This window comes from Channa argus, chromosome 23, assembly GCF_033026475.1.
Source record: "Channa argus isolate prfri chromosome 23, Channa argus male v1.0, whole genome shotgun sequence".
Lineage (NCBI taxonomy): Eukaryota > Metazoa > Chordata > Actinopteri > Anabantiformes > Channidae > Channa > Channa argus.
The window spans coordinates 4,177,362-4,191,454 of NC_090219.1; the positions used below are offsets into that span (position 1 = coordinate 4,177,362).

Below are 14,093 nucleotides of genomic sequence, written 5' to 3' on the forward strand. Positions count from 1 at the left end.
ATGGAGAAAAGAGAGGTGATGACGCTGCTTGTCTGTTCCTCCTAACAAAAAGAGGGGTGGAATTGGAGAAGGGAGCTAAATTAAAATGACAAACTTGAGGAGATAGGTGACAACAGTGGAAAGAGGATTGAGGACAAAACATGGTTAAAAGGAGGGGAAGTAATGGATGAAGAGAGTAAGGACAAAAGGCAAAGAAAAGGAAATAAAATGTTACGACATAAGAGTAAAAGGTGGCAAGGAAGAAAAAAAGAAAATTTAATTCAGATGAACTAAAGCTGTGTTAGGAGAAAAGGTGACAAAAAGAAAAAGGAAGAATTAGAAAAGGCAATGGTGAGGAAAAAAAGAGATCCCCTCGAGCTTCCATCGAGATCTGGAATCTGAGAACAAAACTGATAACCAATACCTACAAGCACGTTCACCTACCCTCTGTCTTTTCCTCCTCCCTTCCTCTCATTTCCTGCCTCTCTCCTGGCTTCATCCTCTCCCTCCCTTCACCTGAAGGTTTCTCACACAATCAACTGATTACAAAAGCACTTATCGCCTCTGCTACTGAACGCTTCCCATAGCACACAATCATAACATTATCATTGTCTGCATTCACTTCCATATCTAATCACTTAATCACGTTATCATGTGCGTTGATGGCAAGATCCATCCCATGATTTAACAATGATGTTAATTTGGATTTGAGTAGGACTTGAAATGAGAGTGGTGGAAAAAAATAATAGTTAGTCATTCAAAAAGAACATTTACAATAACATACATCAAGATGTGATTTTAAAATAAAAGCGGGATCTTAAGTTCTGCTTTTGTCATGTTGTTTTGCTCTGCCATTTTAATGCAAGGTCTGATGGTGGTGAAAGAGCACTTTGCAATTATTAGGTGAAAATGAGAAAGCAAGGTAAAGATCCACAGACAGACATAGAGGCTAGACTAATTTATGGCTTCAATAATGGCTGTACCTGGAAACTACTGAACCATAGGGCACTACAAGACATGACTGTGTGTGTGTGTGTGTACCACCACAGAGGAGGCAAATAGGGGGAAAGACAGAGGGAGAGAGGCGAGTCTGTCTGTTTATGCATGGTTGGGGTGTGCGCGCGTGCATGACCGCGGGTGTACCCTATGTGTGTGCACACCACACCAGGCAGAGCGTGCACGGATAAGGCTGGACGCGCGTAAAAGTGTATGCGTGCGTGCGTTTTCCGCACGAGTGTGGCACTGCGCGAGCACAGCATATCAATATATTTGTCTGTATGCATGCATGTGCTGGTTTGACCCCCCCCCCCCCCCCCCCCCCGTTTTCCTTCACACCTTGCCTCCGTAGCCTCCTTTTCTTCAAGCCAAATATCCGGACTTTGGAGAAGATGTCGACCAGGTTCCCGTTGCACAGCCCTTGCTTCTTGCCGGGGCTCTTACGCCGCCGGTGAGCAGTCGGTCGGTGGGCGTGTTGCTCTCTCGCCTGTCGCTTCTGCCGGATCAAACCGCTGGCGATGGCCGCTGCCATGTCTCCGCTGAAACAGCCGACACAAATACAGCCCTGTCCCCGTCCCTGTCTCCAGTCTCTTCAGTTGTGTCTACGGACGGAGCGCAGACAAATCCAGACACAAACCTCCAGCCTCCGCTTTACCGGCTATAACGGCCCCATACTTCAGCTACAACACGGTAAAGTCCAAAATAAACACACTCTTTAGGTTATAGCATATTTTCTGTTATCGTCATTCCCCGGGCCATTTATTCGAACCGTAGAGTGGTTTACCTGTCCGTCACGTTTCACCGGTCTGTCAGTCAGATAGCAGCACCTGTCACTGAACGGTTCCCCCAACCGATTTTACCCGACGCAGTTTGTCAGTTTGCGTTCCCATGGTCAACAGATGAGACAAGCAAAAACCTCTGAAAAGGGAGAATAATGCCTCAGAAAGCAACTGTGCCCTCTCCTCTGAAAAAAGAAAAACGCCCGCGTGTACTCCGCTGACAGAAGCGCAGGCCCGCGTGCTGCCGCGACCCTCTCCAGCTGCGTAAAACAAGCGCGAGTCACCCAGTGCATCACCGGAAAGAAGGCGGCGTATCTTTCAAAGTCAAAGCTTAATTTTTAGTCTGTTTTTCAAATATATAATACTTCCTAATTTACAATTTAAACTAGAATTTAAAATTATGAATAAATACACAACTAATAATTCAACTGGAGAAATTCAACTCTGCACACTTTGTTTACCGACTATTACATTTTATAACGTGTACTACTAGATCTTTTATTTTTCTAATTTGCATTTAAATATCAAAATGGTAAAGATCTCTATTTCATCTTGTGTTCCTAATGATTTTTTTTCATAATTCATAATCTGCTCTTATGCAATACTTACCTTTTAGAAGTGGTTATTGTTTAAGGTGTGACTAAGTGTTATTATTTTTATTTCCAAACATAGGCTACAGGCAAAAACAGACATTTCCAAGGCTACAAAACCCGTAGGTTACAGTAAATACTAAGCTAAATTAGTTTGACTAGCCTACACCCTGTAGCTCTTTACAGTATCGTCGAAATATTTATTTATTTTGTTTGTTTTTCGTTTGTTTTTCTTTTTTTAAGTAATGACCGGATGTCCCTGTGATTGTCAATCATGATTTGAGGTTCAAAAGCGCGAGCTTACTCCAAAACAACAATGTAGCTGGAGCCACGCGCCGAGCAAGCAGTCACACACGCGCTCTCGAAAACAACTTGTCATCCTCGCCACAGACCGGTGGTGGTGGGGTTGGGGGATTTGTAGAAAGTAGCAGGTGTCTGGGCGGGGTTTACAATGAAAACGTAGGCCGTTCTTTCTCCACTGTTGCTTTGAACTTAGTTAATGTAAGAGTAGGACAATGGCGTATTTTGTACTACTTTAACCGATGGATTATTTTTTATACAGCTGAATATATGACTTTCATGCTTTATGTATAACTACTCTAATATAGACTCACTAGCCACTTTATTGGGTACACGTTTACAATCTAATGCAGCAAATATGGTATGAATTCTACTTTGATAATGTTATTATTTATCCGTTTTTCAGTTAAAACTGACAGAAAGGTGATGTGTGATGTTTTGCCTACTCAAATTAAATTGACTAGGGGGCATCTGCATGTTCTCCCCATGGTTCAGCGGGGTTCCTCCCGCAGCCCAAAGTCATGTTAGGCTGACTAGGGACTCTAAATTTCCTAAATGGCCTAACTCTAAAGGTGTAAATATGATATGTGATGTGATAGACTGGTGACCTGTCCAGGGTGCAACTTCTCGCCCACTGGCAGCTGGAAGTGGATCCAGCACCCCCATGGGGTACAGGATCCTTCTGAGGCCAGACTTAGAGGCCTTATCAAACATCAGTCTTTTTCTTGTCTTTTTTTACCACAGGATTGAGCACCCTGATGTCATGTTCTCAGTATGTGTTCCAGTATTTACTAAATACTGAAGGACTTTATTGCTTTCCATTTCTGTACTTTTGAAAATAATTAGTTCCCTTTCCACAAAACTTTTAATTTGAATTTAAAATATTTAAAAATTATAATTAGGGCCCGTTTGCTGTATAATGTGGAAGAATATTATAATATATACTTTATAAGAAAATTTATTTCAGAAGCTGGATGCAAGATGCGTCCTCCTATCATGAGAAGCCTATCCTGGTTGTGTGTGTGTGCTGCACAGCTTTCACTTCAGCAGATGATTGTCAAACACTGGCTGTATATCATAAAGATCCATCTAAAGAAACATCCTAGTAACAATAGGCTAATTACATTAGTTAATAGAAGGAACTTTATTTTTAATATTCTATTCAGGTTTAGGCAAACATCATCAAACAAAGCATTTTGTAAACATTGTGTGCAAAGGTTGCCTGAATGAGGGGTTTAAAAATGCAATAGATGGGCTAGATTGACAGGCTGATAAACTGGAGACCTGCCTGCCTCACATGTCTGGTTTGTCTGTTGTACACATGCATATACCCCACAAGTAGGATTCAGACAGTGAGCATATAGTATTTACCATAGGACTGGATGCAGTACTCTCATATTACTTCCATGACGTAACAGGGCATATCAGGTTATATTTACTAATTTAATGAGTAAATGTATTTAACAATCAGATTGGAATTTGGTGCTCATGCTTAAGGAGTGTAAGTATATGAACTGCGCCAGAAGGATCATTAAGCATTAATTGGGCGACTGTGGCGCAGGAAGGTAGAGCGGTTGTCCACCAATCTCACAGTTGTTGGTTCAATCCCCGGCTGCTCCGGTCACATGTCGAAGTGTCCTTGAGCAAGACACTGAACCCCAACTTAGCTGCTCCCGGTGAGTGTTGGCCAGCTGCATAGCAGCTCCCCCATCGGTGTATGAATGTGTGTGTGTGATTGTGAGTGTGAATGGGCAAATAAGAAGCAGTGTAAAGCGCTTTGAGTGCCAATAGGTAGAAAAGCGCTATATAAGTGCAGACCATTTACCATTAAGGAAGTACTATTATTTTTGATGGATTAGTTACAGTTTTGCCTAAATTTACGAAAGGAACCATGAATTGTTTTTTCCAGTGATAATTTAGGTCAGCCTGTCTGCACAATAAAGAGCTGGGCTGGAACCCAGCTGGACACAGAGTCTCAGTGAAATGCATTTTTTTCTTTCTTCTCAGTGGAAACTGATATCAAAGGTAATAAATAAAAAACCTTTTCCAATCAATTTGGGCTTGACTCATGAACAGCGAGGTTTTGGCAGTTTGGGTTTTACAGGTCAGAATGGAATCTCCATCACATCAACCAACCTGAATTCATTAGCTCGGTAAAGATTCTCCTGAGATCAGTCTTACTGAAAAGTCACAGCAACAGTGTGTGTTTCAATTCCTCTTTTTTGTAACAAAACACTTAAAATACATCTGGTAATCCCATTTGGATATTCATGGTTTAAATTAACGTCTGTGCTGAAAATTAATTTACTTATCACATTTTGTGCCCCTAAAGGGATGAACCATTTTCATCACTGTCAATCTGTCAAAGGCCTCTGTAGTATCTTACAGCAACGTCTTACAGTTTAATAGCTGATTGTCTTCCAATATGCTGATCACAATTTCTTCCCAAGGTGAAAAGCCACATGATTCAAATATAGACTTCTGTTATTGTCCTAATTTATTACTTATGTGTCTGCTACTAAAGTGTGGATACTTTAAAACATATTTACAAACAATTTAATAATTACTGAATAAAATAAATATGTTATCAGTACTGTTACAATTAAATTTTTGGCCTGTAATTCCTGTATTTTAAATCTTTGTTTTAAAGCTATTCCAAACAACTAAAAGATTCATTCTTAAGTATTTCCGTCTATGTTGAGTGAGTCTAAAAAGAATTGGAGGGTGAGGCGTATGAGATTAAAAAATAATCGGATGTGGCTTGGGGCTTTGTGATGTCAAGAGCTGGTTTGAACCATACTATATCAGGGCTATGGACAGAAACAGACCTTTCTTCCACAGTCTTTCTCAATCTCTCTGTGTGTGTGTGTGTGTGTGTGTGCGTGTGGTAAGAGAGAGAGAGTGTGAATGTGTGTGTACTTGTATGCACATGTGTGAATATCACACTGCAACAACATACAACACACATGTGGTTTTTCCAAAGATTTCAGAGGAATTTGATGTATGTCTTTTCTCAGGCCCACTAGGTGGCACCAAAGCATTTCTAAGATCAGCCCAACACCAGAGGCTCACTGATAACTGTACTACCTCAATGATATAGTAATAGCTCATTTGTGTGGTACAAATTCATCAGGGGCAGAGTGGGTGCCTGCACAGACAAGATAAAAGCCCAAACGACTAAGAAGATTTTTCTTGTCTTAAATGCTACAATACCTAAGTTCTGAACATGCATCACATCGTGGAACACAGAAAACACTGTCAGTGCCTTTATGCATTTCCATTTTTTTACTCATATATTGTCCTCTACTTTTTACTTTTATTGCTTCAATTTGAAGACTCGCTGAGATGCAACAGCAGCAGTAGTCTGTCATCCTCGATCTTCCTCTCTTTGTCCTATTTCAGCAGGTAAACCCAGATACTTCCAGAAGATTCTAGGCTTTCCTTCTTTCTGTTGCTGACAACAAGCTCTTTCATCTCTCCCAGACAGCAGGAAGAAAAAAAGGACCAAAAATAAGTCTTGGGTATGTAATTGTGTGTGTGTGTATATGCTGTTTTATCCAGGTCAGACCAAGAAAAGGAGTTATGAATAAATCAAAGCTACATTTACATTAAAATTCATATCTTCTGCTGCTTTTTAGAACATCCCAGGAAAGCGGAACATCGCTCTTAAACTTCAAAAGGAAAATCTTTTGCATGCTGCCTCTTTGTCATTCACTTATTCCACCATCCATCGCCTCAGCAAAAGAAGCCCCTCTACCCCTCTGTTTGCTTCATGTTACATGGTTTGCGTGAGAACACAAACATATATAGTATAAACACTAAACCACATATACGCACAAGTCATGCAAGCAAACAGACGTATATAATGGGTCTTTTAATTATTTGTGCACCCAGCTCTCTCCTGAAAGAGCATACACAGATACACACATTACTCTTTTCAGTTCTTTTTAAGGTCTTCATATTGCATGCCTGGATGTCTGCACAATTTGTGTCTGTACAGAGGCAGCAGCGCCCTCTACAGGCATTAAAAAGAAACCTCACTCTCCACTACATCAACAAGCAACTTTTTCTTATATCCCTCTAATTTACATTCACCTACACTTCTCTCGACTCTTCGTGTTCAGTAGGCACTGACACATTCTAACCACACCCAACATTATATTATAATATTTTCCACTGCCAGTGTTTTACTTAATTTTACGAAAGTTCCTTTCAGAGATTATACAAAATGTTTCAGGAATGTTTTTAAGTCTACACTAGTCCATCCCCATCAGAGTATTTTATCTTGTCAACCACTGGCCTTATAGATAAATTAATCTTGAATCTATCAAAAAATAATGATCATGTACTCTACACAAAGCACTCAAGACACAAATCTATAATACTGTAAGTCAGTGGAACATTTACCGATAAGATTTGTTAAGAACCTGTCTAGCCATACTATCAAATAAAAAAAAATATATCATTGAATATTTTCAATAATTGTATGTATGTATGTATATATATATATATATATATATATATATACACACACACACACACACACAGACACACTTATTTAATTATTCATCAAGGATAATTAATTATTGAAACGGGCCCATTAACAACCTTCCAAGTAACCAGCCTGTTAATTAGGTCTGAGTCCCAAAACTGAATGTTGTTTGAAATATTTTAATTTGATAGTGTGTATATATATATATATATATATATATATATATATATATATATATATATATATATATATATATATATATATATATATATATATATATATATATATATATATATAATTTTATGTTTATAGATATATATTATACATTTATTTATTTATGTATTTTTTACATGAACCAGACAAAAACACTAATATTGAGATGCTGATTCTGACATTTATAGCTCTTTGTTCACAAACACCACGGAAGAAGTTCCACCCACACCAACATGGGAAAAAAGGGAGATATTGTACAGTACTGACAGCAAACCACCAAAACTGTACACAACTGTACTTTGAGAGAAGTATTGAACATGTTGGGAGTGGGTGGATGAAGATGAATGTTTGGTTCTGATCTTTGTGTGTTTGTGTGTGTGTTTACCAAGAAGCCCACAAAAAATATTAGACATACTGTACAAAGGAGTTATGGTTACCTTGTTTATTGAACAGTACTATCCACATACTTTTGGTGAGAGGCTGTTCTGGTCTAGGTCACTTAGTTAATAAAGCAAAATCTTGAACAGTTGTATGTTATATATATCATACTGTATCATATATTCCACAACACATTATGCTAATTCCTCTCCATAATGAGAAATTTGTCAAATCATCATTTTTTTTATTTTGACAATACAAACGTGTTGTTGTTCTTACATTTATCATATGGGTGTATCACACAAGCCTACAAACTGACAAAGCATAGAGAAAAGCTGAACAAACAGATATTATGCCTAACCAAAGGAGAGGAAATACGGAGCACAAGTGAACATTTTTAATTTATAGTCTATTGTTTAGCTACTTTATTGGTTTGATTGCTTTCAACAGTTTTTCGTTTTTTATTCGTTTAGTTTGTTTAGTTATGATGTTCAGTTTGGCTGGGTGCTTACTTACAGTAAGTAAGTGCAAATTCAGACTCACTTTACTTATTGCACTTCCCAAAGATTATTTGTCAGCATCTGAAGGTGGCGCTCTTATCTTTGTCTGACCAGTCATCATTGGTGTAATAGGTCATGCTTGTCAATGTGTTCTTGCCTTGAACAATCAGTAGGCAAAGAAAGCAGGTAAACAGGTAAACAAAACATTTATACAATCAGTTGGAAGTAAATTAGGTACACTAAGATACCGTAATTAAAAGCTAATGCAAAATAACCATAGTAGTACTGTTGCAATAGACTGCATTTGTTTCGTCTTCTTGTACCTAATAATGTGACAACTCAGTGTTCATTGAGTAAAACAGCCCTGAATACTTTAAAGTTTAAGCAGAAGAGGAGCAAAACAGTTGGGAAAGAGAAGGTGATGAAGGGAGATGATATATGTGAGTGATAGGAGGGGAAAGAGAGAGAGACAGGGAGGGAACAGATGTGGGTGGGTGTTCCCCAGACAGGAGTGTGAGGATAGCCACTCTGAACTGAGCAGTATGAGTCATAATTCACACCCGCCCACACACATTCACAGAGGCACAAGCACGGGGAAGTCCACTGTTACCTAGGTAACGAGTGATTAGTGACGCAGGTGGGTCTCCGAAAGGAGGGAGAGAACACCTGCTGAATGCTGAGAGGATGACGCACACACAGACACACACACCTGGCATCAATTCCTTTAATCCTACTGCGTTTCTGACTACATTTCTCTGCTTTGTCAATGGGATGCCTCTCTCTCTCTCTCTCTCTCTCTCTCTCGCTCTCTCTCAAAGTCATACACTGCTGCTGAAAAGTGTGATTAAAAAGCAGACTTATACAGTCCAACTGTTAAACTACCAAACGAGGAAAACATACACATTAAAAAGGGCTTTTCAGGAAAATAGATGACACTGCACACTCAATTGTCTTCTACCATCTCCTTTACTTGTCCTCACTTTTTTCTCCAATTTGCTTTCTTTGTCTCCTTTAAATGTACCTCTGTTTCCTTTCCTCTTCTCTCTTCCTCCTCTGTTTTCCTCTTTTCTCATATCTTTGTAATATCATCAACTCAGCAGGGAAGAGGAGAAAGGGATTGGAGGGACTAAATTATTAATTCACAGCGCCCCTCTCTTTACTTACTTCCATCTCTGCCTGCCATTCCAACTGTCTTCAACCCCCCTTTCCATTTTTCTCTTTCTGTTGCTATTACCATCTCATCCCAGTTTTCTTTCCATTCCTCTCTTTCTCGCAGCACAATGACAAGTGATTGTGTTTGGATTGGTGAACTTTATCAAACTAAAAGGTTTGGTGTATCAGCACCGGTTTTTAATTTTTACTGCCTATAAATATTGTGCCTGAAGTGAGACCTCACTAGGGAGGTTTGTTATTATTCAGCCAGTGTCCTGGCTTGAATAGAGAACCACCACATTTATGGCTTTGTAAATCAATAGAGCCATAATAATTTCTGAAAAGTACTTAACAGATGTTTACTTTAGCCAAGTTTCAATTAGTATAGACAGCACCTATGGCTTAAGAATTGCATTTACATTTTTAGATACATTTTTTTAAGTGTTTTTTATTTTTTGTGATATAGTGCAAAAAAGAAAAATCAGTTTCCACAGTATGATTATGGAAGTGGCCCCTAAATAGCATTAGTTTCTCCTTAAACGGCGTCTTCACCACGTGGCATTAGTTTAGGGTTTAAATGTACATTAATGCTTTTAACATCCCTCTGACTTCCCTATATTAAAATATTTCTCTGCTTCTAACAGAAAACCCCCTCCAGATGACATCACCCAGACAAGTTTTTCATTATTAGGATTTCAGATTATGTCATCTGGGGAAGCTCTGGAGAAGCAGGTTGACCATGATTACAAACTCCATAGTTTGTTTGAGCAACAAGATGACATAATCTGAACTGAAGGTTCTTCCAATGATGTCATCTGGAGTCATTTTTAGCTTGACTAGACACTGGGAAGTTTAATGGCATTTAGGTACATCTACTACCCCAACAAGAACAAAAAGAAGCAAGTTCAAAATCAGTAAAGTCGTCCTTTAACAGTGACATTAAGCCCAGGATTTTAAAACAGGGGGAGGCAGTAGACCCACCTGCATCACCCTGTCCTGATGGCAGCTAGCTTGACTTTCTGCCACTGAGCTGGTCTGTCATCTCTGTTTTTAAAGCAGATAATCCTGAAAATAATCTGGATGTTTGCCAGAGACATTGCCCCATAGAAATTTTCTCTGCCATTTTTTCCATCCCAAAATGTTTCCACTTTGGATCCAGAATGCTTTTCTAGAAAGCATCCAGGATAAAAAGTTTGAAAGTAGACTTTATGCCCTGTACATGAGTGACCACTATCCCTGTTGGCCCCTGGCTGCATCCTTATCACTTTGCCAGCCATGCATGGTGGCTCATTCCTTGGGAAAAGAGACCATTAAATTTCTCATTTTTTTGACATCTAGCCCATAGCTGGCTGCTGACAGCCTGATCCTGGGACTGACTGCTCGTGAGCTCGTCAAGTGGTTGGCTGGCTGCTGAAGGGCTTATTTTGGAGCTGGCTGATGGTCAATCTCATCCTCCTCTTCAAACTATCTGTAAAATTCTGAATTGACAAAATGTGATCTTTATATTGTAAGAACTACTCTTCATTATTTGTTAAAGCTTCTCTCTCTCTTCAAAATTTCTAATGCCCTGCTAGCAGAGAATCGTTTTGACATCTTGATTGATTATGATAAGAAACCTCACAACCCAATTTGCATCTGGGTTACAGTGTGAGAAAATATAGAATGGCTCCCACAAGACAGAGGGTAAAATGTGGGAGCAGAGAGGTGCTTGAAGAGTAACAATGCTGCAACCTTGTGAGAGGGGAGGGGACATAGCAGGTGCAGAAAGACAAAATTCACACACACACACAAGCAGAGACTAGGTAGGAGGAGGACTGAGTGAAGATATATGGGTCCTACAATTTCCACACATTTATTACCCTTGGGTATTACACCACAATGTAATATTTATTTGTGCATGTTTGTGTTTGTATTGCTATTAGTTGCTTGTTGCCTAAAATAATGAAATCCATATAAATAAATGTGGCTAAGTATTTATGTTTAGAAATAATTACAGTATACCATGAGACAACAACAACTTAAGAACCAAAGACATGTAACAAGTAAAATTCCACCAGTTCTACAACAGAATCCTTATTGGATTATAGCTGCTACTGACTGAATAAAACTAAACCAATGTGCATGGAAGTTTGTTTAAGCAACAGTAAATGAGCAAAGCTATAGACTAGAGGGATGCTATGACTGACAACAGAGGACAAGAAAAGTGACTAAGAGACAAAAGAGACAGGCCTATGAAACAGCATAGTCCTCTGACAGCTGTGCCATTGCTGTTCAGCATGTTATATACCATAGACAGATGATCTGGTAAGACTCAAGTCAATGACATTTTAGCTTGGGTAATAATCATCCTCTTACCTGCATTGCAATTGTCTGAAACAAAATGCAACAAGTTGCCCACAGTGGTAAATTTAGTCAACCTTTACTACTTCAGTATTTTCTATTTTATGTTACTGTTACTCCTTTTTATAAGAAAACACAGTGCTTTTATACTTTATACATAATATATACTATATTAAAAAGTTACTTTTCTTATGCAGATACAAATTATACTTAACTAATTATACTTAACTAATTTTCTGCATAGTGAGTATCTATTGTGGTACTTTAAAACTTTTTGATACCAAAAAGTTTGTACTTTTCATTATGTAGCACACATGGAACAAATGTAGACTAAATCAAAAGCTTAATAGTGTTTTAAATACTTCCTGTATATTTTAGAGAATGTACTTAACACAGTACTACTAATTTAAAGTGGTACTTGTAGTTGTGTACTCAACTGCTTGCACTTTACTTGAGTTTGTGTACTTCTGCCCCTTCTGGCTTTACTTGTTAAAATGCAGCTCACTTATTAAACAAAATAGGTATCTCAAATTATTTTATATAAAATAATTCTACTTATTGTAAAAATATCTCCAAATCCCAAGAGACCTGTCTGCATATTAAGGCTAAGAGCTTCAGACTTCACACAACAGCAGATTAGGATGTTACTGTAATATTAGATTTCATCACCTGTGGTCCTTTAAACACCCCACATATTGGTATTGATCTGTCTTCTAAAAGCGCCCTATTTTTAACTCGAGGGACATTTCAAGGGGATTTTAATAAGAGGTGTCATTCTAAAAACCTGGTGTTGTTGGTACTGAAGTGTGAAGTAGCAACAGTGAAAGTAAATTCCTCTTAGTCATGCCATTTCCCCACAGTCATCAACTGTAAAAAACACTGCAGACACAAGACCAGTCTGAAATCTTTCAGTCAGCTGTAACTTAACATCATCCACCATGGGTGCCATAGGTGGCGCCCCATTAGTATACAATACTAATGCCAACTACTATTCTGAAATGGCTTGCAAACTGCTGCATTCATTTGGTGAATGTTAGGGGAAAAAACTTCAAAACCAGCATTTGTATAAAGTTGGGTTTTGGCATTTCCCTATGTGCATCTTCCAGGGAGGTCAGAGGTCAGAGGCAGCTACTAAAGCAGGTAGGGCAGCGGGCTTAAATAATCCATGACAATTTTCTACGCAAAATGATAACAGAAAAGTCTACTGCGTCAAAGCAGTTACATAAGCGTTCCAGATATTTCCCTAAAAAAATCAAAGAAAAACTATAGAGGGAGGAGAGAGGAGGGGGAGAGAAGAAATGACAGGGTGGAACTGTGGGTATGGGGGAGAGATAACTACAGAGACTGAAGGGAGAATGGCTTCAAGCAAGAGTTTGAATTAAGAAGGTTCTGAAAGTCAGAGCTGGGTGGAGGTGGCATAAAAATGTTTATGTAATGAGAGCATTTGATGAAAGCAAAAACTGTACAGTTTATACCAACATAGAAATATATAAATCTGTGTTTACTATGACTGAAGAGCTTTAAAGAGAGGAAATGGGAACAAAAAAGTGATGCCTTACAAGAAATACTGAGAAAAGTAAACAAATCATATGTACCTAAAAATTAAAATACATGTTTCATAAGTTAAACATATGCCAGTTTGGGATAAAACACAAATTCCTGTTGATACTGCTGAGCTGTAAAATGAATGCACAGAGCAGCATTGTAAAGTACAAACACAGTGTGGTGCTGGAAAAGACAGCACATTATTGCATATACAGTACAGTAAAGTGAATGTCAAACAAATGTAATATATCTGTCAATAGCAATTAATTTACTTTTTCCCCGCTGGGGTTTAGTGCGTGTGTGTGTGTCAGGAAGCACTTACAGAACCAGAATAGCTCCCAACAGGTGCGATCCAATCTTTAATTAAACCCCAATTCCCAGCCCACTGCTCCTCTGCCTACAGTACATTTGAGCTTATTTGCCCTTTAATGAGTAATGACTTTGATTTTATTCTCATGCCTCTGAGATGTTGACATCATCGTAACTTGCTAGCCTCTCTGTAATAAGTCAGTCACGTCTCATGCGGGTTGTTTATTCTGCTGACTGTGCTTTCACAACACTTTGGCATCATATTAAAAACTGTACAATACAGTATGTCGACAAACTGCTCCACATTTTCTGAATAATGGATATAAAACACACACTCCTGTGTTCACAGCGACTGAATAAGACACAAAATTAGTTTTGGAACAGAGAGCGTAGGTAGATGGCAGAAGAATAGACTTTTTAAGCATTCAAGGCTCAACAAAAGAGTGTTTTCATTGCCACCCACATGCTGTGCACATGGTTGGTGAGAACTTAGTGGGCAGCCAAAGTCTGAGTAATTAAA

The 14,093-nt window shown here is 38.7% G+C and overlaps 1 protein-coding gene across 2 annotated transcripts in view; it reads right to left on the reverse strand.

The window, feature by feature from the left end:
- The window catches only part of LOC137108704 (fibroblast growth factor 14-like), a 51,632-nt gene that overhangs the window by 26,123 nt on the left and 11,416 nt on the right, over positions 1–14,093 (reverse strand). Inside the window, exon 1 of one of the 2 annotated variants that reach the window (XM_067493626.1) lies at positions 1,315–1,978. The exons of the other annotated variant lie outside the window; for it this stretch is intronic. Within the exon in view, the coding sequence (XP_067349727.1) occupies positions 1,315–1,507 (193 nt within the window). The 5' untranslated portion in view covers positions 1,508–1,978. Of the gene's footprint in view, positions 1–1,314; positions 1,979–14,093 lie in introns of those variants that run through there. 2 annotated transcript variants of the gene reach the window in all.